We start from the raw sequence: 27,715 nt of genomic DNA, 5'->3' as shown, positions 1-27,715 counted from the left end.
AACATTTTAACTTCATTTTCAGGAGGGACCCAACAACAGAGCACTTAGTTGACACTACATACATAATCTAGGGTCTACAAGGGTACCTCAAAGAACATTTATACACACACACACACGTATTAGAAATGACTTTAAAAAGCAGATCTTAGCTCAAAAAGATAATTAACAGTTACCCTTTATTATTCATTAAAAATGAGCTTTCTAAAATATTAGTAAACTTCCTTTTTAGCTCTCTTTTGAAGTTTTGATACCAGTGAAGTAACATTTTTCTTCTTTGAACCTTTTCTTGCAAAATGAGAGTTTTCTCTTTTTCTAAAACAGCAGGAAGTTCATTCCAGTTCTTAATAAAGATAAAGGGAGCATCCATGGACTTGAGTAACTGCAGAGGAGCATTATGGTAAACAGATGTATTTCCACAGCTGCCAGCTGTCATTATATCTTCTACCACAGGAACAGAGCCATAGGAGCAAGCCTCATATATTCTATAACATTCTGTGTTTACTCCTACCGGGCACAATGTGAGATCACTCTGAAGCAAAGCATCTTGATAATTCTTAAGGCTTTCATTTGTTTCCTGAGGCTGCCACCTAAAAAATCAGAAAAACAATTGTCATTTTCACTTTACTAAGCATGTCTTTTGTGAGGGAAAATGTCAGCTACAGGAAATGGTGAACACATTATAGAGAGGACAGGCAGAAGACAGAAATAAAATCTTGCCCAAATAGATTTCTTGAAAATATTTAAGAGTTTGAGAAGTTTCCAGCGGCACATGTTTAAATCTAATAGTCACCATAACATTTCTGAATGAATGTTAATCCAGCCAATATATATATTCTTTAAAGATTTCATTTTTAAGTAATCTCTACACCCAGCGTGGGGTTTGAACTCACAACCCTGAATTCAAGAGTCTCATGCTCTACCAACTGAGCCAGTTAAATGTCTTCTGAGGGCCAGGTCTTTCTCTAACCCACCCTCCAACATTGTGCTCTTACAGAGCTTACATTCTAGTGCCAGTGATGGAGATGGATAGTAAACCAGTCAGTCAGTATGTTATTCAGGTGTTAAATACTATGAAGAAAAACAAAGCAGAGAAGTGAGGAGGGGGTTTCTGAACTAGTAGTTGCGGTTTTAAATAGGTAAGCGGGGAACTTCTCAATGCAGGAGCATCTAGCACACAGTGGATGTGAGGCAGCAAACCACGCAGACATTTCAGGGGAGAACCGAGTGCAGTGTAAGTACAGATAGTGTGTGCCTGGCAAGGTCAAGGAAGAACAAGGAAGAGCCAGGCTGGCTGAAGCAAGGTAACTGAGGGGGAGAGGGATGGAGGATAAAGTCAGAGCAATCAATCGTGGAAGGCTGTAATCACAGGATGACTGACCTGACCCACGTTTTATCAGAATTAATCTGGCCTTTGTGTTGAGAACAGACTGTATAGGAGCAAGGGTAGAAGTTGAGAGACCTCTAGAAAGCTTCACATTCTCTCCCGACTGTTCCTATTGTCTCCGTGAAATAAGCGATAGGGTCAGAGGAGAGAAGAAGAGAAGAAGGTATAGAACAGTCCTGTAGGAGAGGAGGAAATATATGGGTAAGGGAAACCTCTGATTGCTGGGCACTTGAGAGTCAAGATCGTGTATTTAAAGCAAGGTCTATTGGCATGATTCTGTGTGTTTGTGTGTGTGTGTGTGTGTGTGTGTGTGTGTGTGCGCATGTTTGGCTGCATGGTCAGGTATGGCGCAGGTTAAGAGAGATGGATTTAACTAGAGTTAGGGTTTGCTCCATTAGGGAACTAGGAACTATGTGTATCAGTCATAGTTGACTATGACATTTAAGTGTGGAGAAGAAGAAAGTAAAGATGAGGTGAGCAAAGGCCAATGAAAAGGTAGTAAGAGGGGCGCCTGGGTGGCTCAGTGGGTTAAGGCCTCTGCCTTTGGCTCAGGTCATGATCCCAGGGTCCTGGGATCGAGCCCCGCATGGGGCTCTCTGCTTAGCAGGGAGCCTGCTTCCTCCTCTCTCTCTGCTTGCCTCTCTGCCTACCTGTGATCTCTGTCTGTCAAATAAATAAATAAAATATAAAAAAAAAAAAGGTAGTAAGAACAATGAATTATAAATCCCAGCTAACCTGTTGGAGTCAGATATTTACAGCGAGTGAGCTGGAATGATAGAAAATGGTGGTTACAGAGAGAGATGCTGGAACCTGAGATCACAGAGAAGAAAAAGTATGTGTAATGATAAAGTCTAAGAAATGAGCATGACACTGAGTGGCCAAGGCCAACTGGAGGATCAGATCATTGGAAGACGGGGGTAAAGGACTATAAGACAAAGGTGAAAGAAGGACCATCTAGGTAGATTGAGAATCACCAAGAATTAGTTTGCAGTAACATGGGAGAGAGTGAGAGTGTGCCAGAACTAAACTCTTCACAGAGCTAAGGAGATAAACCCCCGGGTCAGTAAATGACTTCAAAGAGGAAGGACAATGGATGGTTTTGTTGGATGGTTGTTTGCTGATATGATATTCAAAATGGGAGGTTTTAGGGAGGGGAAAAAGGAGAAGGGTCTGGAAGTAGCAATGAGAAAGAAGCAAGGAGGACACCTACTCGACCTCCAGGCTCAATGCTATAAGAGGAATTACAAGAATAATTCTATTCCTACAATAAACTTTGATATTTTACACTGCCCTCATTCATCCCTTTCCTGGTATACTGTCCCGCTGTGGCTCTTTACATTTGCTTTCCCTCTGCCTGGACTACCCTTCTCCTAAATAGAATGGGGTTCACTCCTGCAGCTTCTTCCGGCCTGTGCTTCATACTGGAGCTTTCCTCGGCTATTCTAAAACAGCAGATGCTCCACTCCTGATCCCTAGTCCTCTCTACATCCTTCCTCTGCTCAGCTGTTTTTACATGGCATCTATCTTCTTCTGACACACAATATATTTTACTGGCTTGTCTCCTCCAACAAACATTTCAGTTCGAGGAGGGCATGGACTTTTGACTGTTTTGTTCCCTGCTCTATCTTTCAGGGCTGAGAGAGTTTCAGGCATATAGCAATTGCTTAAAAAACAGTTGGTGACTGAATGGATACAGTATGGTTACACTAACTCTAACTCTGTTGTTTGAGTTCGCAGTTATGACTTAAAAAAGAGAGTATGTGCTACAATACAAATACAAATCTGTATACAGATACAAAAACAGAGTATCTGCTAGATTTGGAGGGACTTTTTAAGGCATTTCTTCTCTGATGACTGTACACATGAAACTGCATTTGTTTATTTAAAAACAAAAGGAATAATTCCAAGATTTCTCCTTTACTCCATGAACACCTGTTTTCATGATTACCGTGCAAAAGATGGAAGAAAGTTAAATTCATCCAACCATCCACTCCCCATTTATCTTAGGCCTATTTTGTGTAAGGTCCTGTGTTAGATCTGGGGATTCAGAGAATAGTGTGTCCTGTTCTGTCCTCGGGGTGCTGTCAGTTCTGTAAGTTGTAAGAAGTACTTCATGCCACTCTTGGAACACTGAAACTGGTCTGCCAAACATCTCAAGGATGAACCTAAGGTCTTACTGGCACTCATAATCACTTATGTGTCAGGTCTAACTAACAAATATTGGGGAATCTTGAACAATTGACATTTGCATAGGATAGTTACTAGCATTCCTCTAAAGGATGGACTATAGCTATAGGAGATTCTCCCAATTTTAAATGCACACAACCCAGTTTCTACAGAGCCTTATTGATTGATATATCTTCTGCAGGAAGACTGGTATTAATGAAAATAACAATGTCTCTTTGGAGACCTGTGCTGCTGCATAAAGCAACTCATGGACTGGAGAACAAAATGGGTGAATCGAGTAAACATAGAACTTACTGTTCTCTTGCTGAAACCCAACAAAGCTTATCGTTCCCATCTTGTTTCAAAATGTTCACCAGTGCTTGTCTGGATGAATTTTCATAAACGGTTCCTAAGAAATTACATAAGTAGGGCCTTTCATTATGCAGCATTGACCAACTTGGCTCCACCAGAGGAAAATTCCTATATCTACAAAAATAAGTACATATGAGTTAATAGTATATGACAGTAGGATTGGCAAGTTATTGTATAACCTAACACCTTAGGTAGCATGATGATGCAGAGAGGAGAGATTTCAAGTGTGATTTTCTAAACCTCAAACTGTAATTTTGCACACTTACTGTGGAAAAGTCCCTGAATCTACCAAATTAAAAAAATAACCTCACATTGACATTTTTTACAAAACTGCCATAGAGATTAAGTGTCTGAAATGGTTTTTTTAATACTCTTCAACTTCCATACACTTGTAGTTATAAGGAAGGTTGAATTCAAGACCTTCAAAGTATAAATAATCCACATTCATAATGATGATGATTTAATGAATGTTTTAATGATGGAAAGATTACAGAATTCACATTTCTACAGCAAAGAGCTCCAATTTCCCAAAGGCTTTTAAAGTAGATTTTTAAAAAAGAGCTCTTACAGGCTGATTTTTTTTTTAAAGATTTTATTTATTCTTCTGAGAGAGAGAGTGAGAGAGCATGAGAGCTGAGAAGGTCAGAGGGAAAAGAAGACTCCCCATGGAGCTGGGAGCCTGATGCGGGACTCGATCCTGGGACTCCAAGATCATGACCTGAGCTGAAAGCAGTCACTCAACCAACCAAGCCACCCAGGTCCCCTTATAGGCTGATTTTTAAAAAGATTTTATTCTTTAATTTATTTACTTATTGGGGGAGGTGCATGCATGCAGGGAGGGAGGGAGCAGAGGGAGAGGGAGAGAGAGAATCCCAAGCAGACTCTGTGCAGAGCGCACAGAATTCCGACGCAGGGCTGAATCCCAGGACTCTGAGACCATGACTTGAGCTGAAATCAAGAGCTGGATGGCCAACCAACTGAGTCATCCAGGTACCCCTAAAGTAGATTAAAAAAAATTGGGGTGCCTGGGTGGCACAGTCAGTTAAGCCTCCAACTCTTGGTTTTAGCTCAGGTCATGATCTCAGGGTTTTGAGATAGGGCCCTGAGTTGGGCTCTGCACTCAGTGTGGAGTCAGCTTAAGACTCTCTCTCCTTTTCCCTCTGCCCCTTCCCCACACAGTCTCTCTCTCTCAAATGAATAAGTAAATCTTGAAAAAAAAACAACAACCCCTGTCTTTTAAAAAAATAACAAAAAATATTTTTAAAACCTCTCATGGCATACCAAAGAGGCCTTTTGCAATTGACCTATTCTTATGGGCATTTGGAAATATTAGAGACCTAACTGTATGCCTGAGATACAACCTTTCTATAAGGGTGAAGCTTTATATAATATTCTATAACAGGCTGTTTCAACCTTTGTATTACTGGCATTTTGGGCTAGATCATTATTTGTTGTGGAGGCTGTGCTCTACCATGTAGGCCATTTAGCAGCATCCCAGATGCTATTGTTGCCTCCCTCTTCCACTTGTAACAACCAAAAGTTATCTCCAGACATTGTCAAATGTCTCCTGGGCGGCAAAACTGCTTCTGGTTGAAAACCACCAGATCTATAAAAAGGGTATTGGTCTAGTCCAACAATAACAGAATTATAAAGGGTTTTCATCCAATGTATGGAAATTGTATGAATAGGCTACATAGAGTTACTGTGAAAGAGTAATTTTGTTTCAGAGCGTTTTACAAGTATGAGCTCTACTCAAGGGATAGAATTTTCAGAGTCTTGTATCTTGCTATACCGAATATAAACCTTTTTGTCTGATGCTACCACAAACCTACTAGATTGGAATACTGTAGGGTGGGCCCTCAAATATGTCTTGTTAATACCTTCTCTGGTGATATTTGTGTACCCAACTAAGGAATAGTTTAAGATCCCACCTGGTAACAAGTGATGAGTGAATAAGGAATATCTGATTCAGAAAGCATGTTAATGAAATTTCTTGTAATTCATCCATTTGACAAGTATTCATTGTCTACTCTGTGCAGGCTTGGTTTTAGACTCTGCCAATACAGTGAACAAGAGACAGAACCCCTGGGGTTTATATACTAGTGCTGGACATAAGTTTAACTTCTCTTAAAGTCAACTAAACAAACTTCATTAACAGAAAGATAAAAAATAAGCTTCAATTTTATAGAAAGATGTTACAGACATATTTAGAAGCCTTTGTTATTACTTAATTAACCCCTCTTATTAAAGAAGAGATTCGTGCAAGTTCAACAAGTCTCAGTGGCAGCTCTGAGCACAGTATGATCCTCTCAAATCCAGGGTATGGAATCCTTCTGATTTAATACTGCTTTTCTAAATTTTTTTTTTTTTAAAGATTTTATTTATTTAAGAGAGAGACAGTGAGAGAGAGCATGAGCAAGGAGAAGGTGAGAGGGAGAAGCAGACTCCCCGTGGAGTTGGGAGCCCAATGTGGGACTCGATCCCAGGACTCCGGGATCATGACCTGAGTTGAAGGCAGTCGCTTAACCCACTGAGCCACTCAGGCGCCCTGCTTTTCTAAATTTTTTAAAAAAATTTATTTATTTGTCAGACAGAAAGATCGAGAGAGAGAGCATAAGCAGGGGGAGCAGAAGGCAGAGGGAGAAACAGGCTCCCCAATGAACAGGGAGCCCGATGCAGGGCTCAATCCCCAGGACCCTGGCATCATGACCTGAGCAGAAGGCAGATGCTTAACCACCTGAGCCACCCAGGCACCCCTTAATATTCAAGTAATATTTTTTTTGTTTGTTTTTACTATGAATTATATAGATTGTATAGTTGTTTTAAGAAGGTCTGCCTCTCTGCCATTCTCTGTTAGACATCTCTTTAGGGCACTACTGATAAACTTGAAATTCATCCTATGCCTTGGAGATTTAAAATACAAAAAGCTAACTTATCTCCTCTCCTTATAAAATGCTAAAATACTCTGGGGGCGCCTGGGTGGTTCAGTTGGTTAAGTGTCTGACTCTTGATTTTGGCTCAGGTCATGATCTCAGGGTTGTGAGATCGAGCCCTGAGTTGGGTTCTGCGCTGGGCATGGAGACTGTTTAAGATTCTCTTTCTCCATTTCCCTCTGCCCTTCTTCCCCACTCACTCTCTATAAAACAAACAAACAAACAAACAAAGCCTAAAGTACTCTAAAAATATCGTTATTATTATTGAAGCATGAGACCAAACCAGATTTTTTCCATGGAAAAGATTGTACTTGGCCTCCCAGATGATCCCAGAACTACATTTATTACAAATTTAAAGTACAATATTCCTGATTCAGAAATTCAGGTCTTAAAGAATCTATATTCCTGATTCAGAAATTCAGGTCTTAAAGAATCTATAAGTACCTAATAGTATTTTGTACTTACGTTGCCACTCCTAAAGGCCACTGAAAGATATCCACATCATCAACCCAGGGGCTGTCATATATTATGAAAAGCAGCTCCACAAAGCCTCCATTTCTTTTGAGGAACTGGTTTATCCATTCATTATTACAATGTTCATTTCCAAGCAACACAACGGCGAGATGCTGGAGTTTTTTAGTTTGCACCAAATTTTGTGCATAAAGTAGCCACTGGGTGGCATAAAAGATCTTAGCCTTTTCTCTCCCATTTAGAATGAGTACCACGTTATTCACATCTATGGGAAAGTACCCTGGGACTACAGCTGGGCCAGTGATGAAGCTGTTAAAACAATACAACAAAACAAGAGCATGAGACAAAGAACAAAGCTATTTGATATCAGAAGTTTTTAATCATTTTACATAAAATCTACAGTGAGATGTAATCTGTATTCTTTCTAGAAACATAATTTCTATAATGCAAGTTTTCCTGAACAGGTTTGAATGATAGAGCATAGATATAAATCAATGGGAAGCTTTGGTTGTAGTAAGATCAACTGCATATGATAATCAGAAATGTGGTAGCTTTGTTCTTACTTTTAACCACATTCAAAATACGTGCTGGCCAGAGTTTGACCTGGTAAATTATTCACAGCTGAATTGTGTGAAACTCTGTATAGTTTCTCCTCTGTATAGTTTAAGTCAGTGGTTCCCACCTCTTTTATGTGGGAGGTACTGTTTCGTGCTTTATCTGAAGGAAGGGTAAGTGATGAATTAGAGGTGAGAAATGGAGGTTAAGTGAGAGATGGAGGGTGGCATTACAAACATCCACGGAGGTTAGGTCTCAAAAAATATGATAATTCTATGTATATTTGAAAGTATAATATAAAAAATTGTGCTTAAATCTAGTATAAGTATAAATATAAAAATATGAATGGGAGGATACACATACACACCAGATTCATTACAGGGGTTGCCTTTGAGGAGGAGCAAGAGAAAAGGAACTAGGGAATAGTACAAAGAAAGCTTCCCTATTACTGGGAATATTTAATTCTTTTTTTTTTTTTTTAAAGATTTTATTTATTTATTTGACAGAGAGAGATCACAAGCAGGCAGAGAGAGAGGGGGACGCAGACTCCCCGCTGGGCAGAGAGCCCGACGTGGGGGTCAATCCCAGGACCCTGAGATCATGACCTGAGCCGAAGGCAGTGGCTTAACCCACTGAGCCACCCAGGCTTCCTGGGAATATTTAATTCTTTTAAGAGGAAAGTTAAATGTTGGGGCGCCTGGGTGGCTCAGTGGGTTAAGTCTCTGCCTTCAGCTCAGGTCATCTCAGGGTCCTGGGATCGAGCCCCATATCAGGCTCTCTGCTTAGCACGGAGCCTGCTTTCCCTACCCCCTCTCTCTGCTTGCCTCTCTGCCTACTTGTGATCTCTGTCAAATAAATAAATAAAATCTTTAAGAAAAAAAAAAAAAGAGGAAAGTTAAATGTCTAAAGGAAATATGACAGAGAGCTAGAATTTGTTGGTTCTCCAGGATGGGTAAATGAGAATATGTTCTATTATTCTCTGTGAAAAAGCAAGAAACAATATTGCATCTATAGTACAATTTTAATGACATAATACTAGACATAGAAAAAAAACCGGAAGTAGACATAATGAAATGCTGTCTAACCTTGTGTTTGGTATTCTGGGCACAGTGGAATTATGAGTGTGAAAATGTCTTCTTGCTTTTCCAAGTTACTATAATAACCACTTATTAGTCTTTTAAATTATAAACCTATCTTAAAAAAAGAAAGATGTAATAAAAACTCTGTTTTGCTTTAAACAATGCTATCTCTTTATTAACTATCAGAAGGACTGGCCTGCAAAGGGCAGTGGATGCTCTGGGTTCAGGGTCCGAGTAGGATGTGAGGAGGAGGTGATGATTGGGAGGCTGCTTTGAAGGAAAGGGGGTGGTCTGGAGGGGAGGCCCAAGAGGCCCTTAGATTTACTTCCTTGTATAGGAAACATGGAAAGCTATGGCCAGGCCATCAAAGAAGAAGAAATTCTTGGAAATCTAGCTGCCCATCAACCATTTTCTTCTTCATGTGGTCAAGGACACCAGAGTCCTTCCAGTTCTTTGTGAAGGCAGCCAGTTCTGTATTCATAAATGTTAGGAACTCTGTCTTGGAGACTCTGCAGTTGTTACCCCCCTTTCCAGCAATTAGAGACTTGATGCACTAGGTAGGGCTGGACATTTTTGCCATGTCTTCATGGAGCGTGTGAGTGGCTGTGACCCTACAGCAGTGGCACTGCCAGAAGTTTATTTATTTTTAAGTAATCTTTACACCTGACATGGGGCTCAAACTCACAATCCTGAGATCAAGAGTCACATGCTCCATCAACTGAGCTAGCCAGGACCCCCTCGCAGGATTATTTTGAAGACTAAATGCATTAACAGATGTACAGTGCTTAGAACAGAACCTGGCACAAAGGAATCACTATAGGAGTCTTGCTGCTGTTATTAGTTTTATTACTTTTACTATTACTTAAATAGGTACTGCAACATCTCCCTACCTTCCCTTCTCCTTTCTGTTTCCAGAACTGAATATTATCTCTCCTTCATGTACCTTCACAGAAACCTTATCGATACATTCTTTATATTGATATGCTCGGTTAGGTTACAAGCAAGCCTGGGTCTCATTCTGTCTCTTGAAGGAACTTTGCCTATTTCTACTCATATCTATCGTATATTGATTTACAGTTTAATTTCATAGGGCAACTTCATTTTTAATTTCTTAGGAGGAATCTTACTTCGCTCATCATGGCCTTTGCTTATCCTTAAAAGACTGCCTTCTGAATCCTGTAATGTCCATATGCAGGAATTATCACAAAATATGTAATTAACTGTCCATCCATTTGATACAACAAAAGCTAGATGCCACATTATTTAATTTATTATTATCAGAGCTCAATTATGGTATTTCAATTAGCATCTGCTGCTTTAAGAAAAAGTTGAAAAAAAAAGTTGAACTTATTTCTAAAGATCATGACAGAGTAAGTTTTAATTTACATTTCATAAAATTCACCCATTTTGGCTCAGTTGGAGAAATGTGTGACTCTTGATCTTAGGGTCAAGAGTTCGAGCCCCATGATGGGATAGAGGTTACTTAAATAAATAAAATCTTAAAAAATATAAAAATCTGTTTACTTCTCAAGAACAATTACTTTGAAAAGATACATGAAATGAAATTGCTTTCCAAGTGTGTAAAAAGTAAACAAGAATTAAAGGAGCAGAGAAACTTCAAATGAAATTGAGATTAACCATAGCTTTTCTTTTTGATTTCTGTGGGAAATAAGTGGAATCCTAATAGAAACCTGAATCTTTAGTTGACATTTTTTCCCCTAATAGTACAATTGTTACATAAAATAAGCATTTTTAAAAAAAGATTTTATTTATTTATTTGACAGACAGATATCACAAGTAGGCAAAAAAGCAGGCAGAGAGAGAGAGAGGAGGAAGCAGACTCCCCACTGAGCAGGGAGCCTGATGCGGGACTCGATCCCAGGACCCTGAGATCATGACCTGAGCGGAAGGCAGAGGCCTTAACCCACTGAGCCACCCAGATGTCCCTGAAATAAGCATTTAAAATGATTTTTATTTCAACAAGAAAGCAGAATCTAATAGAAAATAGCACTCTTTCATTGAGCAAAATTACATTTTTTTCCTAAAGAAAATAATCATAATTCTACCTACGTAAAAATCTTTAGAAAATATGGAGTCATAGGTAAAAGTTTTATAAAAATAAAAACTTCAGATGTCTTAATGATACATTGGTTTTACTGAATCAGAACAAAAAAAAAGAGAGAGAGAGAGATTTCTGGGGGACCCTGGGTGGCTCAGCTGGTTAAATGTCTGGCTTTGTTCAGCTCAGGTCCCAGCTCAATCCTGGGATTGAGTCCTGCATTAGGCTCTTTGCTCAGTGGGGAGTCTGCTTCTCCCTCTGTGCTCTCTCACTCAAATAAATAAACAAAATCTTAAAAAAAAAGATTTCTGAGTAACTGCATTAAAATGGCAATCTATACCATCAAATCATGAACGGATTCATATATAAGCGTTTTTATAAAATTTTCACAACTCTTAACAATAACTTTGCTACCACTTGAGTATTATAAAGTATGTGAACATAACTAATATATGAAAGAGAAAAATGAAAATATTTTTAAGATTATATATTATTCCTTCAAGATATGGAATATTAAATGCTTATCAACAATCAAATGTTATAAAATTTAGAGCATGAACTTTCCCATATAATCAGAAATGTTTTGATAAAAATGAAACAGACAAAATTAAAAAAAGGAAGTATCTTGTAAAATGTTCAGGTAAGCTGTAATTACAATATATAGTCATGAGATTCACTTTTCTATTCACAAGTGGAAGTGGAAATATTGTCTCTAAATAAGTTTTCCTCTTATTTTTCTCCTCATATTTACATAAAACATTGTATAGAAACACAGCAAACCTTAACGTTGCACAATTAATACCTGTAATGTGTTCTTCCTACAACTGAATTTCCTTCTCTCCACTGAGCAGTCACATCAGTGGGATCAAGTAAGCCTTCAAAAATATGCTCCCAGAGATACAAACCTGGTAATTAAAACAAAAACAAAAACAAGAACAAGCCCATTTACTGTCTGGTTTACTATGGTGTGTGATGAGTTTATGTTCTGCTCATTTATATAATTTATAAATGTATATAATTTATAATAATTTATATAATTTGACCAGGAAAACAGACTATATTCCTTTTTGGTCCCCTGGCAGGCAGTTCTGCCAAGCAATAGCTCAAAATCATCAATATGGCGGTTAATATATGACAGAATTCAGAGGTTGTCAGTGTGAGATGTGGCAGAATGCAGGTTATATTAAAGACAAGAACCTCTCTTACTCTAAATCTGAGAAACCTATTTTATCCCAACATGTATTATAATGTAAGTTACTACATGATTAGAATGTTTTCTGTATTATAATAAACTAGGGGAATTCATCATTTTTTGCCAAACACCACCAGAGGAGCTCCTGTATCTATGCATACAGTGAATACATTAGGGAGATAGTAACTCCTCCTCACTTGAACACACACCCCTCACGGGATCATGCCCTCTGCAGACAAATGCCTTCGCATCTATCTCCTTAGAGTGGCTCCTGATATTTTACTGTCATTTCACCAGAAGAAAGCTCTGAGAGTAGAGGAAAGCAGAATGAAATAATCTGGGAGCCCTGTTTTACTTACATTGTCAGAAGTGCTTTGTTCTAGTCTCATTATGCCCCAGTACTAAAAGACACCCACAAAGTAACTAAACACCTAGCCAAACATAAAGCTTTCCACGTGTGGTGGCCCAATAATGCTTCCCTGTCCACCCAAGATGTCCAGAGATGTAATCTCTAGAATCTATGAATACATTATCCTACATGGCAAAAGAAACTTTTTTTTTTTTAAGATTTTATTTATTCATTTGACAGAGAGAGAGAGAGAGAGAGAGGGAGAGAGAGAGCGCGAGCGCACAAGTAGAGGAAGTAGCAGGCTCCCAACTGAGCAGGGAGCCCAATGTGGGGCTTGATCTCAGGACCCTGGGATTATACCCTGAGCCAAAAGTAGATTCTTAGCTGACTGAACCACCCAGGCACCCCTGAAAGAAATTTTCTATGTGTGATTAAGGACCCTGAGATGGGGAGGTTATCCTGGATTATCTGGATGGGCCCTAGGCAATCATAAAAGTCCCTACAAGGATCTAAGAGTGTCAGAGTGAGGGGAGGAGGTATTAGGATGGAAACAGAAGTTGGAGTGAAGCGGGGCCACAAGTCAAGCAACGTCACAGAAGTCAAGGAAACAGATCTCAAGAAGCTGCAAAAGTCAAGGAAAGAGATCCTCCTCTAGAGCCTCTAAAAAGAATACAGCCCTGTGGACACATTTTAGACTTCTACCTTCAAAAATGTAAGATTTAAGTTTATGATGACTATAGTTAATAATACTATTTTATATATTTGTAGTTGCTAAGAGAGTAGATCTTAAAAGTTCTCATCACAAGAAAAAAAAGTATAAGTGTGTGTGGTGATAGATACTAATTAGACTTATTATGTCGATAACTTCACAAAATACAAATATCTCAAACCGTTATGTTGTACACCTGAAACTAATATAATGTCATATGTCAATTACATCTTAATTTTTAAAAAGATAATACATTTGCATTGTTTAAATTCACTAAAGTTTTGGTAACTGGTTATGGCAGCTAAAGGAAACCAGAGATTATGGTATCTGGAAATGAGATACTACTATAACAAATATTTTGAAATCTGGAAGTGCCTTTGGAATTGGGCAATGGGGAGAGGCTAGAACTTTGAGGAGCATGATTTTAAAATGCCTTAGACAGGTTATAGGTAGAAGTATGAGTGCTAGTGACTCAGCTAGTGAGAACTCAGAAAAAGCATAATAGAAATAAACCCCATATTGGTTTTTATAAACATCTAAGCAGACTGTGAGTAGAAATATGCAGGTTAAAAGTGCTGCTGGTGGGGCGCCTGGGTGGCTCAGTGGGTTAAACCCTCTGCCTTCGGCTCAGGTCATGATCTCGGGGTCCTGGGATCGAGCCCCACGTCGGGCTCTCTGCTTGGCAGGGAGCCTGCTTCCCTCTCTCTCTGCCTGCCTCTCTGTTTGTTTACCTGTGATCTCTGTCTGTCAAATAGATAAATAAAATCTAAAAAAAAAAAAAAGTGCTGCTGGTGAGGGCTCAGAAGGAAATGAGGAACATATTATTAGAAACTGGAGAAAAGGGGATCCTGCTTATAATAGCACCAGAATGTTTAGCTGAATTGTGTCCAGAAGTTGTATGAAAAGTGGAATGTGTAAGTGATAAACTTGGATATTTAGCTAAAGAGATTTCCAGGTAGTGTTGAAGCTGTGGTCTGGCTTCTTCTTGCTAATTATAGTAAAAGTAAGAGGAAAGAGTGATTGAGGGAGGAACTGTTAAGGAAGAAGGAGCTGGGACTTGACGATTTGGGAAAGTCTCAGTTTGTTCAATTGCAAAGGGTGGAAAACTAGGAGATTCACTGTCAGGAATGCATGTTGCTGAAAGAAGGTGAAGGATGTAGCTGAGTATTTTTTGCTAGTGCCTCAAAAGGATAAGAAGGTTAAAATATTCAGTCACATAGATATTAGGTGTGTAATTCATGGGTCTTCTCAGCTATCTCAGCAGAAGCCAGAAACAGAGATGAGATTCTCCAGGAAAGACCCGGAAGAGTTCTTGTTTAATAGAGTTAATCCCTGTGACATACATAGGAGACCCACAAGCTTCTTGAAAATGTTTTATCAGCAGAAACACTGCTGGCTTGGATGAAGGAGATGGAGAGATGTTGAAATGAAAGAAAGGTACTGATTCCTGAATCCTACCAGCAGGATACTGGCTGATAAAACCACCCAGCTGCAAGCACATGCTACCATTCATGACAAAGAAAGGATGACTGCAAAGGTAGAGCTGTTAAGACCAGAGGCAAAGTTTTGAGCCATAATTCCCAGGCCTTGAAACCTAACAGTTTGCCTGGCTGTAATTTAGAATTGACTGGACCAGTGATTTCATTCCCACCCTCCCCCCTCCTTTTTTTTTTTTTTTTTAAAGATTTTATTTATTTGAGAGCAGGAGTGAGAGCAAGAGAGAAAGAAAGAGAAAGAGAGAGTACAAGTAGGGCAAGGGGCAGAAGTGGAGAGAACTCTGCACTGAGCACAGGGCTTAATCTCACGACCCTAAGATCAGGACCTGAGCTGAAATCGAGTCTAATGCTTTACTGACTACACCACCCAGGTGCCCCCTTTCCCCTCCTTTTTGAATAGGAATGGAATTGGAATCCCATGTACCTGGGAAATAGCCTGATGAAAAGTAGTGTTTGATAAAACTCATCTCGTCACTTTGTGCTTACTGAATTGCAAAGAGAAAAGGCTGGAAACATGAAAACCTGTTAAGATGTAGAATTAATTAAAAACTAGAATGGGGAAGTAGGAATTTAAAGGATGAAATTAATATTAGAGATTTTGTAAAGAAAAACGTTGCTAGAACCTGAAGATTAGAGCTTGGGTCTAGATACTTGAAATCTGGAGGTCAGTACTAATCTTCAAGGATGCATATTTGATGCAAGCATGAATGAATTTATGAAACACTAAGGTCAAAGCATCATCCTCTGATTACTTCCTTCTCATCTGGTCCTTTCTACCACTATCCCTTATTGTAGATAAATCCAACTCATGTTTAAAGGTCTAACAAAGCCCTAATTTAATTCACTAAATTCTTTCTGACTCTTGTAGCCCTCATTTAGGGTCCCATTCTCTAAGCATAATATATAACTTGGACTCTAGAATCTCATGATACTCAGAGCAAAATGCTTTTATGGGTATTCAAGTTTAATTAGCTATATCCTATATCCCCCTTATATATTTATAATGAACAGTGGCATATTAAGGGCTCTTAAAATGGCCTGGAATAAAGAACCTTGTTTAACTTTGTTCATTTCAATGTTTCCCAAACTTGTTTGGCCATCAAGGGGAGGGGCCACATCTTATACTTGTGTGTCAAGTGTCCAATAAATACATAAATTCACAAAAATTCAGTTGACATAGGCATTTCTATATAGTGATGCTTATATTCTACTTTGTATCTACACATAAAGCTGTAATCTTCTAAAGACCCACAACAGATTTTTGTGTACATGTATGTATTTACATAGATATTATCTAACAGAAGTCAGAAATGAAAGTATCAATGAAAAGTAAGAAAATGTGGGGCTCCTGGGTGGCTCAGTGGGTTAAAGCCTCTGCCTTCGGCTCAGGTTATGAACCCAGGGTCCTGGGACCGATCCCAGGGTCCTGGGACCGATCCCAGCGTTGGGCTCTCTGCTCCCCAGGGAGCCTGCTTCCTCCTCTCTCTCTGCCTGCCTCTCTGCCTACTTGTGATCTCTGTCTGTCAAATAAATAAAATCTTTAAAAAAAAAAAAAGTAAGAAAATGTGTCATGATGCTTTAATTAACAAATGAAATAAACATTGTATTAAAATGAATTGAATTTAATATTAATAAAGTCCATTTAGGATTCTTTTTACATGTCTTAGCTCTATACATTAACTTACCAATGGCAGCTTTCCCCCAGATTTGTACATGGAAGTCTGTTTTCCCTTTTGTGGATTTATTTAATATCTGAAGGCTAGTTTTAAATCTCTGTTGTTGCTCATTTTTTTCATCTCCTTCCCAAGGATTCCATTCTTCACTTCCCAGAGTAGACTGTTCTGTGTTTTAAAAGAGTAACAAAAAAATGTTTATCAGTAAGGTAGAGCTGTAGTTGTAGATAAATTCAAGCCATTTAAATTAGGTGTCAGGGAGTCCTAATTTCAGCTTTTCATAGAGCTAAAGCAACCGAATTTGAACTGACTAAACACATACAATTAAAAAAATAGGAAATCAGAATTTAATTTTTATTAAATCTTTATTCTGAAAGATCTTAAAATGTTAATAGGAGACACAAAATGATCTCTCACAAATGAGACCTTCTAAAATAACTGGATAATAGGTATCGTTATAAGCTTAGCATTTGCTATTCTTAATACAGTTTTATTTTTTTTAAATTTTATTTATTTATTTGACAGACAGAGATCACAAGTAGGCAGAGAGACAGGCAGAGAGAGAGGAAGGGAAGCAGGCTCCTGGCCAAGCAGAGAGCCCAATGCGGGGCTCGATCCCAGGACCCCGGGATCATGACCTGAGCCAAAGGCAGAGGCTTTAACCCACTGAGCCACCCAGGCACCCAACATTTGCTATTCTTTATAGATCGTGTATATGTAAGCTATACATACAAAGTTGACTTCAGAATGGAAAATGTCCAACAGTTCTATTGAGGAAAATTCTGAAAATAGGGAGAGATAAGTCTGACTCCGATTCTGACATAGGTCAAAATACAGGACAGATGACCACCATCTGGAGGTAAGGCACCGAGGCCTTCCCAAATCAGGACAAAATTAGAGAAGGCTCTTTGTTTCAATGAGGAAATAGAGGTCTTCAACCCAGCGGCCTTCCCAAGAATCTCTGCCATTCCGTGACAACGCCTTGCAAGTTCAAGACGTGTTTCACAGGAGTGCGCGCCAGCCCGCTTTGAGGGCGGGCAGTGGGGCCGGCTTTTGAGATTCGGGCGAGGACTGAGACAGCCGCACACGCTCCGAGCCCGAGCCCGAGCCCGAGCCCGAGCCCGAGCCCGAGCCCGAGCCCAGGGCCGGCTACCGAGAGCTGGAGGAGGCGAGGCGCACCCTGGAGCCTGGGGGCACCCCCGGACCCGCGAGCCGGGTCAGCTGCAGCCCAGTGTCCTACCTCGGCCTCGCCTCTCCCGCGCCGCGGCCGCCCCCTTCCTTAGGCCCCGCAGAGACGCGGCCGGCGGCCGGCGGCGGCGCCCGAAGAAGACGTGGTAGGCGGCGTAGAGAGAGAAGAGGCAGTACAGAGCGATGAGAAACGAGCAGAGCCGCTTCCGCGTCAGCCGCATCCCACTCCGGCTTCCGGTCCGCCACCACCACCCTAGTGCTGGGCCGGAGGAGAAGCCGGAGCTCGGGGCCGTGCCCCTGCGGCTTCAGGTGCTGGCCCAGGCCGGGCGGGGACGGAGTAACCAGAAATAACCCCTCCTCCTTTCAAGCCCCACCCCGGAGCTGCCCCGGAGCCTCCGCCCCGCCCCTCGCGCCGGCCCAGCTCAGGCCCCTCCCTCAGCCCCTCCCAAGCCTCTCCTAGGGCTTCGCCTCGCTCCGCCCCGCCCCGCCCTAGGCGTGGCTTCTTCCCGGGCTTTGGTAACCTGTAGGCGTCGGTCTGCCGAACTGGACGTTGGGAGATCTCATCTTAACCGCGCGCTGCTCCTTGACCTCTGTAGTTTACAGATGGCCTTTTTCAACCCTGTCCGCCTCCCCATGTACGTAAAAGCTTACCTGTCATCTGGCCATTAAAAAAAAACAAAAAACACCAACAAACCCAAACACCACCACCCACCATGATCCATGACGTCCATGTGAAGGCATGGCCCATTCTAGTTTTTGTTCCCAGAGCTTACCAGGGGGCCTGCCACATTACAGATGAATGATATACATGTCTATTTAAAAAAGCTAAGTGGTGGAGTGCCTGGCTGGCTCAGTTGGTGGAACATGGGCTCCAGGTTGGGAGTTCGAGCCCCACAGCTGGGTGTAGAGGTTGCTTAAGAATAAAATCTTTAAAAAAAGAAGTGGTAACCATGGCACAACATTGTCAGCATAATTAATGCCACTCAGTGGTACACTTAGAAATGGTTAGAATAGCAAATTTTGTTATGTATATCTTACTACAGTATTTGAGAAAATTAAGTTTTATTACTGATAAGACTTGAGTGCACACAGGCATATAGTCTTTTGTCAAATAAAGGCTGTAAAATTGAATCCTGTCAATAAACTTTCTTTGTCAAGTCCTTGTGAAGTTGGGCTGCAGTTTTTTGTCGGTTACATTTAGTATTTTTTTTAAAGTAATATCTTCACCCAACATGGGGTTCAACTCATGACCCTGAGATCAAGAGTCACATGATCTACCGACTGAGCCAGCCAGGTATCCCTGAGTATTGCTTTGTCCTTCAACCTGTTTGGGAGTCTTGGTAGCTAGAGAGTTGTAGAACACAAGTGTGGAGTGGGTCATCAGAGCCTTCCACTGGCTGTGTCTTGACTAATTCAACCCTCTAAACTGATTCAGTCTTCTTCTTAACATTTCTGGATAAAGGTTCCATCTCCTCCATTAGCAAAAAACTTACCTTTCCAGAATTTTATGTTCTTGGGGTCAGGTCTCTGTCTTCTATCTTGACATGTAGATAATTTGATAAGAAAAATTTTATGGCTGGGAAGAAATTTAGGTCCAGAGGGGTGACGTGACTTGACCAACAGCTCATACTTTTTTTGATATCTGACTAAAATTCCTACATCTGTTCTCAGTTTTGTGTTCCTGACATTATTGTAGTTATGTTCTGGTCCCTCATCACATCCTTTTTTTTTTTTTTTATATAAATTTTTTTCGTTTGTTTGTTTTGTTTTGCTTAACAATATCAGAACCAATAACTAACTGCTTGAGTTTAATCATAGATCTTAATGATCTAATTTCCAATTTGACTCTGAATAATGTTCATTTGTTCCTCTAAATTAAATATATTATCAAAGAATGACTCTGTAGCACAGCTGAGCATATAAAACAAGGTAGTACAAAAAGGGAGAACAAAGAAGTTCCCAAATTACTTTGAGTACAATCAATGGGATAATAATGTATATCCAATCAAGCTATTTTCTTACTCAAAACTGCCACTAAGTGAAGAGGTGAAAATTCCTTTACTTACAGATTCTCATTTTTGGTCTTTTCTCCAGAGAAATATGATGTGCTTTTTGTTTTATTTTGTTTCAGGTTTGGCTTTTGTTGTTGTCATTAAGAATCTTTAGAGTGGGGCGCCTGGGTGGCTCAGTGGGTTAAGCCGCTGCCCTCGGCTCAGGTCATGATCTCAGGGTCCTGGGATCGAGTCCCGCATCGGGCTCTTTGCTCAGCAGGGAGCCTGCTTCCCTCTCTCTCTCTGCCTGCCTCTCTACTTGTGATCTCTCTCTGTCAAATAAATAAATAAAATCTTTAAAAAAAAATCTTTAGAGTGATATTTTAAAAAGAAAACAGAGCATTTTTGAATAGAAATAAACTCAATGATTTGAATTTGAAGGTGTTGCTGTTTTCAAGCAGTTAAGACACAGTACTGAGGAAGTATCAGCTCTGAGCCATAGTGAGGAATCAAAGAAAACTTCGTAATTTTCTAGCTGGAAGGATGGTGTTACTGCTTTTTTTTTTTTTTTTTAAAGTAGGCCCCACACCCAATATGTGGCAAGATTAAGAGTCACCTGCTTTACCAACTAAACCAGCAGATGCGCCCACTGTTACTACTGATGTAGAAGGAAAATACGAGATAGAGAGCCATTTTCTTAGAGGTGGATGATTCGTCTTTTTTTTTTTCCCAGTAAAATTTAAAGGCAACTCAGTAATTTGGGTGAAAATGAAATGTTTATTAGCAGGGTTAGATGAGACTAGAGTAGCAGGAGTGCCTTGTCTTTAGTGACTAATCTTTAGTGTATCACCTGAAGGCTAATAGATGCTTAATATGTGTTTGTAGATGATAATGCATCACCAGCCTTGGATCACTCTACAGATTTACTTTTCATAGTATCGCTGGTGCCTACTACAGGCTCTGGCATATTTTAGGTGTTTAGTAAATATTTGCCGGTTGAATTCTCTTTTTTTTTTTTTTTTTTTTTAGGATTTTAATTATTTGAGAGAGAGAGACAGTGTATGAGAGCAGGCGGGAAGGGGCAGAACCGGAGAGAGAAGCAGACTCCCGGTTGAGCAGGGAGCCCAATGTGGGACTTGGTCCCAGGACCCCAGGATCGTGACCTGAGCCGAAGGCAGATGCTTAACTGACTGAGCCACCCAGGCACCCCTTCTGGTTGAAATCTTATTAGTATTAAAAAAAATACTAGGTAGATCTACTGGGAATTGAGACCACCTGTAGCCACATAGCTTAAGTATCAGAACTGAGAACTCGGGCCATCTACACTAACATGACTTTTCTCTTGTAGTAAATTCTTACCAAAGAGGCTAAGGCCATAAATTAATAACTAACTTCACTGTTTATTTTAGCTAATTCCTGCAAACTAGTTAATCTGAACAAAGAGCTCAATCTTCATGGCAAATATTGTTTAGCTGAAATAGATGGTTTATCTGGGCAAATACTTCACTTAGGAAACTTATGAAATTCTTTACTTATGGAAAAACATCTTGGTTATCAAAACTTGTTTCAAAATCATTGTAATGGTGTGCCCACCTATTAGGGTGTCCACTTGTCTTTGTTTGCCCAGAACTGAAGGGGTCCCTGGGATGTGGGGTTTTTAATGCTTAACTCTGGGAAAGTGCCAGAACCAAGGACAAATTGGCCTCCATACCACCAGCCCTAAGCTATTATGTCAAAAACTCTGCTCAACCTCCCCCACCCCAATTCCTTGTCTTAAAAGAGTTGTCCTAAGCCATTTTTACTCAGATGCCCATAACCTATAAAGTATCACTTGCGATCTTCTTTCTTCTGAGGCTTCTAAGTTCCTGTGAAAGCCCTGGTCTCCCTTATTGTAGTAGACTTAATAAATTTAGCTTTCTTTAATCACCAGGTTACTCTGGTGGTCTCTTGGGAGAGATGGCAGCTGTTGTATGTATATTTTTGCTTGGCCCATCTTTTCTGTGGGAGTGACAATTATTTAAAGATAGAGAATATTTATTTTATAGCTTACATAAAACACCCACTGTATCAATGTACACTCAAGTACTACTAATGGTTTTAATGATATGCAAGTTACAACTAATTTGGGGTTGAGGTTGTCTTGAATAGGGAAGAGGCCCATACATATGGAAGTATTGTTTTGCTTCAAACTACAAATGACTGTACAATTTGAAAATAAATTATGGTGATGTATTTAGGTTACAAAGGAATATATCTTTGAATTGATCTCAGTATAACAGTATTCATTTTTCTTTCTCTTTGCTTTCAATGTGTGTGCTAAGGCTGAGAGCTACTTTCTGTATATTACCGGAATCTCCTCAGGCTGGGATGGGTGAGAGGAGAGAGAAGGAAAGACAAAGAAAATTGGTGGGGTGGTGAAGCAGTGTGGAAAAAGAGACCAAGTAAATAAGTTTGAGTTTGGAGCTCCTGGGATAGGGAACCAGACCTGGGAAGGTAAAAGGTGGGAGGGAAGGTATAGATAAAGGAACATGAGATAAATTAAACTAAAGCAAGTCTAAACATTTTATTTGGTGAAATTTTCTTCTCTGTCTGCAAAAGGAAAAATTATTAATCAACAAAATATTAAGAAAGAAGTCCCAATGCCTTCTGCCAGCTGCCTCAGAAATAGTACACATTTATTCGTAGAAATCCACAGTACAAATATTTTGAGATACCTGCCAAAATTCTTCCCTAAGTTTATCAATGTTTCAGTAATACTCAAGAAATGTATTAACTACTTTAAGAGATTTTTTTTTTTTTACGGCTTGGCCTGCCAGAAGTCTTTGCTTCAAACAAAGTTGTTGTTGTTGTTTTTCTTTTTTTTACAGTCAGATACTTCTGGTAGGGGTTGGCCATGTAACAACTTATAAGTCATTAACTATATAGCTATATTAAATTTATAAGAATCAATCCCAATAAGATACATTTTTTTCTGTGTAAGTATGGCGATGATACAAATAAGTGAAGAAAGTCTACTGAAATTTATTGACATTGGGAAATAAGCAAATTGTAATTTTTTTTCCTTCTGAAGATTTATTTATTTGAGAGTGAGAGAGAGTGCAAATGAGCGGGTGGGGAGGGGCGGAGGGAGAGGGAGGGAGAAAATTACAAGCTCAGAGCCAGAGGCAGGGCTTAATTTCATTACCCCCACCCCATACACACACACACACACTCAAGATCACTACGCTGAGCTGAAATCAAGTGTTAGACACTTAACTGACTGAGCCACCCAAGCACCCCAAATTGTAATTTTTTTTAAAGATTTTATTTATTTGACAGAGATCACAAGTAGGCAGAGAGGCAGGCAGAGAAAGAGGGGGAAGCAGGCTCCCCGCTGAACAGAGAGCCCAATGCAGGGCTCGATCCCAGGACCCTGAGATCATGACCTGAGCTGAAGGCAGAGGCTTAACCTTCTGAGCCACCCAGGCGTCCTCTTTTTAATTTTTTTAAAGGTTCTATTTATTTGACACAGAGATAGAGAGTACAAGTAGGCAGAGCAGCAAGCAGAGGGAGAGGGAGAAGCAGGCTCCCCACTGACCAGGGAGCCCCATTTGGGGCTCAATCCCAGGATCCTGGGATCATGACCCCAGCTAACGGAGGCCACTTAACCGACTGAGCCACCCAGGCGCCCCTGTAATTTCTTTTTAAACAGCCAACTAGACAATTAACAAAAGCCAAAAGACACAATTAGAATATAAAGACAGCAGAACCATGAAGTGACATGGAAGGCAGATGAATAGAAACAGGTTCTGTGGAAACATGGCTTCTTTCGCCCATCTTTTTCTCCCTCCTTCCCCCACCCCCAGCAACCTCTCACCTTGATGTACAATTTCATCACTGCTGCAATGTTTCATTACAATTTTTGTTTGTGTATGACTTGTAATCTGCTAGCTTTAATCAAAAGCTATTAAAGATGATTACTTTTATATGCATAAATGCTACCGCTATCTGTGGACCCTATCTTACTACGAGCTCTCTGGGTGGGCGTCATAGCCACTGAGAGTGATTCATAACAGCTAGAACCCGTACGGCTCCATCTCTAATTTACCACTCATTTCATTTGCATTTGTTAGTTTCCTAATAATAGCTTGGAGAAGTCGACTGAAGAGCCCTAAATGTGATGTAACTGTTTCAACCTCTTTTAGTGGTTATTAGTTAAATCCTTCTGTGTTTTTTGCTTCTCTCATTTTTGTGCTTGCAAGAATGTTGACATTCGGTAAATTCCTCAATTTTGACCTCCCCTCACAAGGTCTTGATGGCTGGTTCATTTTCCTTTAAATTCATCAACTTCTCACATTTGTATTTCTATTAACTCACCTCAATCTCTTCTTTCCCAACAAAATAGACACTACAGACTAATACTGCACATCCAATAGTCTGAAATTTACTTTTATTTTTTACAAACTTGGCTGTGTTTGTTTTATACCAGGGGTTACTGCTAGTTACCACAAATGGATTGGATAGCAGTCCATCTTTTCTTAGGATCTAGAACAGTTTATACAGCATAGAAAATACCTAATCCTTGACAGTTCATTGTACTTTCTGCTAATATTCACTGGCCTAGAACTATTTTTAGAGATAATTCTTTAATAACATTTCATTGGGCTTACTCATGTTTGTAATACATCATGAGTCTGTTTTGGCGATTTTAATTTTCCAAGAGAACAATTTACATCATTAGGATTGAAAAATACTCAGACATATCCCTTTTCTAATTTACAATTTCTTTTTGGGGAATTTTATTTTATATTTAAATTTTCAGATTTTATATTTGATTATTTTATTATTTGCTTTCCCCTCCCTTTCCAGCCATCTTTAGATTTATTTATCAGTTCTGTTTTGCAATTACTAGATTATACATTATATTTTTCTTCCTTCTGTTTTCTTGTTTGTTTGACCTTTTCCCTAGTTTTTTCTTTCTTTCTTTTTTTTTTTTTTAAAGATTTTATTTATTTATTTGACACAGAGAGAGAGATCACAAGTAGGCAGAGCAGCAGGCAGAGAGAGAGGGGGGAAGTAGGCTTCCTGCTGAGCAGAGAGCCCAACATGGGGCTTAATCCCAGGACCCTGAGACCATGACCTGAGCCGAAGGCAGAGGTCCAACCCACTGAGCCACACAGATGCCCCTTCCCTAGTGTTTTCAATTGGAAAGTTGGTTTAAAATTTTTTCATTCCTTCTTAATAATAAAATCATAGAAACCTATTAATTTATCTCTACAGCACTGGTCATATTCTGAAAGTGCAATATTTTTAATCTTTGATGTTTAGGTTTTTCATTTAATCTAGTAGGGATTATAGAAGACAGTGGGTATTTCATTTATTTATTTACTAACATTTTATTTATTTATTTTAAAGAGAGAGAGTGCTAAGGGGCTAGGGGAGGAAGAGAGAATCTGAAGTCAACTCCGCACTCAACATGGAGATGACCCAGGGCTGGATCCCATGATGATGAGATCATGACCTGAGTGGGAACCAAGAGTAGGACGCCTAACCAACTGAGCCACCCAGGCACCCCAAGAGTGTGGGGTGTTTTAATTACCAAGTGGTAAACATTTAACTTGGCTTTTTAATTTTACTAGTGTGGTGGCTGAAATGATATTCTCTAGTTTTAATGAACAATTATCTAGTTCATAGTGAGTTTAAGTATCTTCTGATGTATTTATTTTTATTTTCCTCTTCTGTAAATTGTCTATATGTTTTGAAGAGTTTTCTATTCATTGTTTATATTTTACTTTTTTTTGTTTTAAAGATTTTATTTATTTACTTGACAGACAGAGATCACAAGTAGGCAGAGAGCAGGCAGAGAGAGAGAGGGGGAAGCAGGCTCCCTGCTGAGCAGAGAGCCCGATGTGGGGCTCGATCCCAGGACCCTGGGATCATGACCTGAGCCGAAGGCAGAGGCTTTAACCCACTGAGCCACCCAGGCGCCCCAAGTACATTGTTTCTAATGATCTGCAATGTCCCTGTGTCATATAACTTTCTCTATATATATTACAAATGCATTATTCTGATTTTTGGTTGGTCAGTTACTTTTATTTATATTGCTTTTTATTATAAAGGCAGTCTAAATTTGGATATAGCTAAATATATCCATTATTTCTTTTATAGTTTGGTTTTTGTGTGTCTGTGTGCATGCATCCCCCTCCCCTTTTTTACGATCTTATTTTAAGTAATTTCTACACCCAGTGTGGGGCTTGAACCCCCAATCCTGAGATCAGGAGTTGCACGCTCCCCTGACCCAGCAGCCAGGCACCCCTGCATGCTTGCATTCTTTAAGAAAAACTTCTCTGGACAATTCCGTTAATTAAAATTGTATTGGATTTCTAGAATAATTTGGGTAGAGGTGACATGTTACAATCTCAAGTCTTCCTACCTTACAAGTTATCCCAATAACAACTATGGATAGACCTTTTTTTTTTTTTTAAGATTTTATTTATTTATTTGACAGACAGAGATCACAAGCAGTCAGAGAGGCAGGCAGAGAGAAGGGGGAGGAAGCAGACTCCCCACTAAGCAGACAGCCCGACGGGGGGCTTGATCCCAGGACCCTGAGACCATGACCCAAACCGAAGGCACAGGCTCAACCCACTGAGCCACCCAGGTGCCCCTGGATAGACCATTCTTAAATGACTGATCTGTAATGCTTCTTCTGCAACTTCAGGCTTTCTTGTGTGTGTCGCTCTACTTCTGATTTCTCTACTTTTCCTGTGTTGCTTACTAGAACTGTAAACATCTCCGTTACTATATACTCCCTATCTCAGAACTACAGCTTTATGTTAAGTCTTCACGTTTATAGGACAAGTCTCTCTAATCTGTTCTTCTCTTTTTAAAAAACTGTCTTGGCTATTCTTGGCCCTTTGCTTTTCTCTGTACATTTTAGAATTAGCCTGTCAAGTTTCACTAAAAAACCCTCTTGAATTGTAATTGGAATTTTATGGCATTTATAGAATAATCTAAGGATAATTAACTTTTTATGAAGTATTGACTTTTTAAGTCTATTTATGGGATTCAAATTGTGCCCAATTTAAGTCTGTTAGAAGCAATACTGTAGTGTTTGTCCCCTTATGGCCATGTGTGATGTGTTTTGGGGTACAGTTCCTGATATATACATGTCAATGGAGGAATGTGAAGAACATAATACTGAGGGACAAAAATGAAGCACAAAAGGAAGTGTATAGTAAGATGCCATTTAAGTCCAACTTAATGTGTTCCAACAAAGCATTATAATTTTATCCATAAAATTTGCATATCTTTTATAGGCTTTGCTTTTGTTTTTGTTTTTTAAAGATTTATTTATTTTAGAGAGAGAGAGAGAGAGAGCAAGAGCAAGGGGAGGGGCAGAGGGAGAGAATCTCCAGCAGACGCTCTGCTGAGCACAGAGCCCAGTGCAAGCTCCATCTCATAACTCTGAGATCATAACCTGTGCTGAAACCAGGGACCCCCAAATAGTAAAATACTTGAAGGCCTTCAGGACTCTTGGACTGATTTACATCAGTAAGAGAACCTGTTTTAGATGGAGTAAAAGAAATGTGTTCTTCTCCAATTACAGTTTTTTTTTTTTTTAAAGATTTTATTTATTTGAGAGAGAGGGCGAACATAATCAGGGGTAGGCACAGAGGACAAGGGAATAGCAGGCTCCCCACTGAGCAGGGAGCCCGACTCTGGGCTCCATCCCAGGACCCATGAGATCGTGACCTGAGCCAAAGGCACACACTTAACCGACTGAGCCACCCAGGTGCCCCTGCAATTACAGTGTCAAGCTCCTTTTGGCCAGCTTTGTCAGAGGGAGGCCACAAAGCATCATCTTCTGTAATTTCACTATCATCAGTAATTCTCTTCAGTTCCTCCATTATATTCTTGTGCACGTAAGCCTCCTTTCTGGTCATGACACCATTTCTGTAACTACTGTTGTTGGCATACCTAAGCTTTCTGTCCAGAAACTCATGTCCAAACTTGCCCTTGTGCTCTACCTTGTAGCGCAGGTGGAAATCACTGGCCATACCATTTCTGTTCCTTCTTTTTGTTTGTGTTTACAATTTAAATCACTCATTTATTTTTA

At 39.8% G+C, this 27,715-nt stretch overlaps 2 protein-coding genes across 2 annotated transcripts; both read right to left on the bottom strand.

Moving 5' to 3' along the window:
• Positions 1 to 162: 162 nt before the first annotated feature.
• RXYLT1 (ribitol xylosyltransferase 1) lies at positions 163 to 17,921 on the bottom strand. Its single transcript, XM_032874652.1, has 6 exons — positions 17,679 to 17,921; positions 16,451 to 16,606; positions 11,822 to 11,924; positions 7,321 to 7,635; positions 3,866 to 4,036; positions 163 to 587 (listed from the first exon to the last, which is right to left on the bottom strand). The coding sequence occupies exons 1-6, from the start codon at positions 17,845 to 17,847 to the stop codon at positions 170 to 172; spliced, it is 1,332 nt and encodes a 443-aa protein (XP_032730543.1). The 5' UTR covers positions 17,848 to 17,921; the 3' UTR covers positions 163 to 169.
• Positions 17,880 to 27,715, bottom strand: LOC116877564 (protein mago nashi homolog). Its single transcript, XM_032874330.1, has 3 exons — positions 27,413 to 27,715; positions 27,077 to 27,208; positions 17,880 to 18,169 (listed from the first exon to the last, which is right to left on the bottom strand). Exons 1-3 carry the CDS (start codon positions 27,654 to 27,656, stop codon positions 17,880 to 17,882), a joined length of 666 nt encoding a protein of 221 aa, XP_032730221.1. The 5' UTR covers positions 27,657 to 27,715.

This window comes from Lontra canadensis, unplaced genomic scaffold (assembly GCF_010015895.1).
Source record: "Lontra canadensis isolate GAN:19392208 unplaced genomic scaffold, GSC_riverotter_1.0 scaffold53, whole genome shotgun sequence".
Classification (NCBI taxonomy): domain Eukaryota; kingdom Metazoa; phylum Chordata; class Mammalia; order Carnivora; family Mustelidae; genus Lontra; species Lontra canadensis.
Note: the sequence above shows the minus strand (reverse complement) of the source record. Positions and strands in the feature narration are given on the sequence as shown.

What these genes read in the sequence shown, in the direction of transcription:
- RXYLT1 (XM_032874652.1), bottom strand. Translation starts at nt 17,847, where the DNA reads ATGCGGCTGACGCGGAAGCGGCTCTGCTCGTTTCTCATCGCTCTGTAC. An exon ending in TGGCCTTTAGGAGTGGCAAC is followed by an intron (nt 4,037 to 7,320) that starts GTAAGTACAAAA and finishes TTATTTTTGTAG; the next exon opens with ATATAGGAATTTTCCTCTGG. An exon ending in TGGGTTTCAGCAAGAGAACA is followed by an intron (nt 588 to 3,865) that starts GTAAGTTCTATG and finishes CTGATTTTTTAG; the next exon opens with GTGGCAGCCTCAGGAAACAA.
- LOC116877564 (XM_032874330.1), bottom strand. Translation starts at nt 27,656, where the DNA reads ATGGCCAGTGATTTCCACCTGCGCTACAAGGTAGAGCACAAGGGCAAG. An exon ending in AGCTGGCCAAAAGGAGCTTG is followed by an intron (nt 27,209 to 27,412) that starts ACACTGTAATTG and finishes TAAAAAAAAAAA; the next exon opens with AAACTGTAATTGGAGAAGAA. An exon ending in GGTCCCTGGTTTCAGCACAG is followed by an intron (nt 18,170 to 27,076) that starts GTTATGATCTCA and finishes CCCAACGTCCAG; the next exon opens with TTCGGCAGACCGACGCCTAC.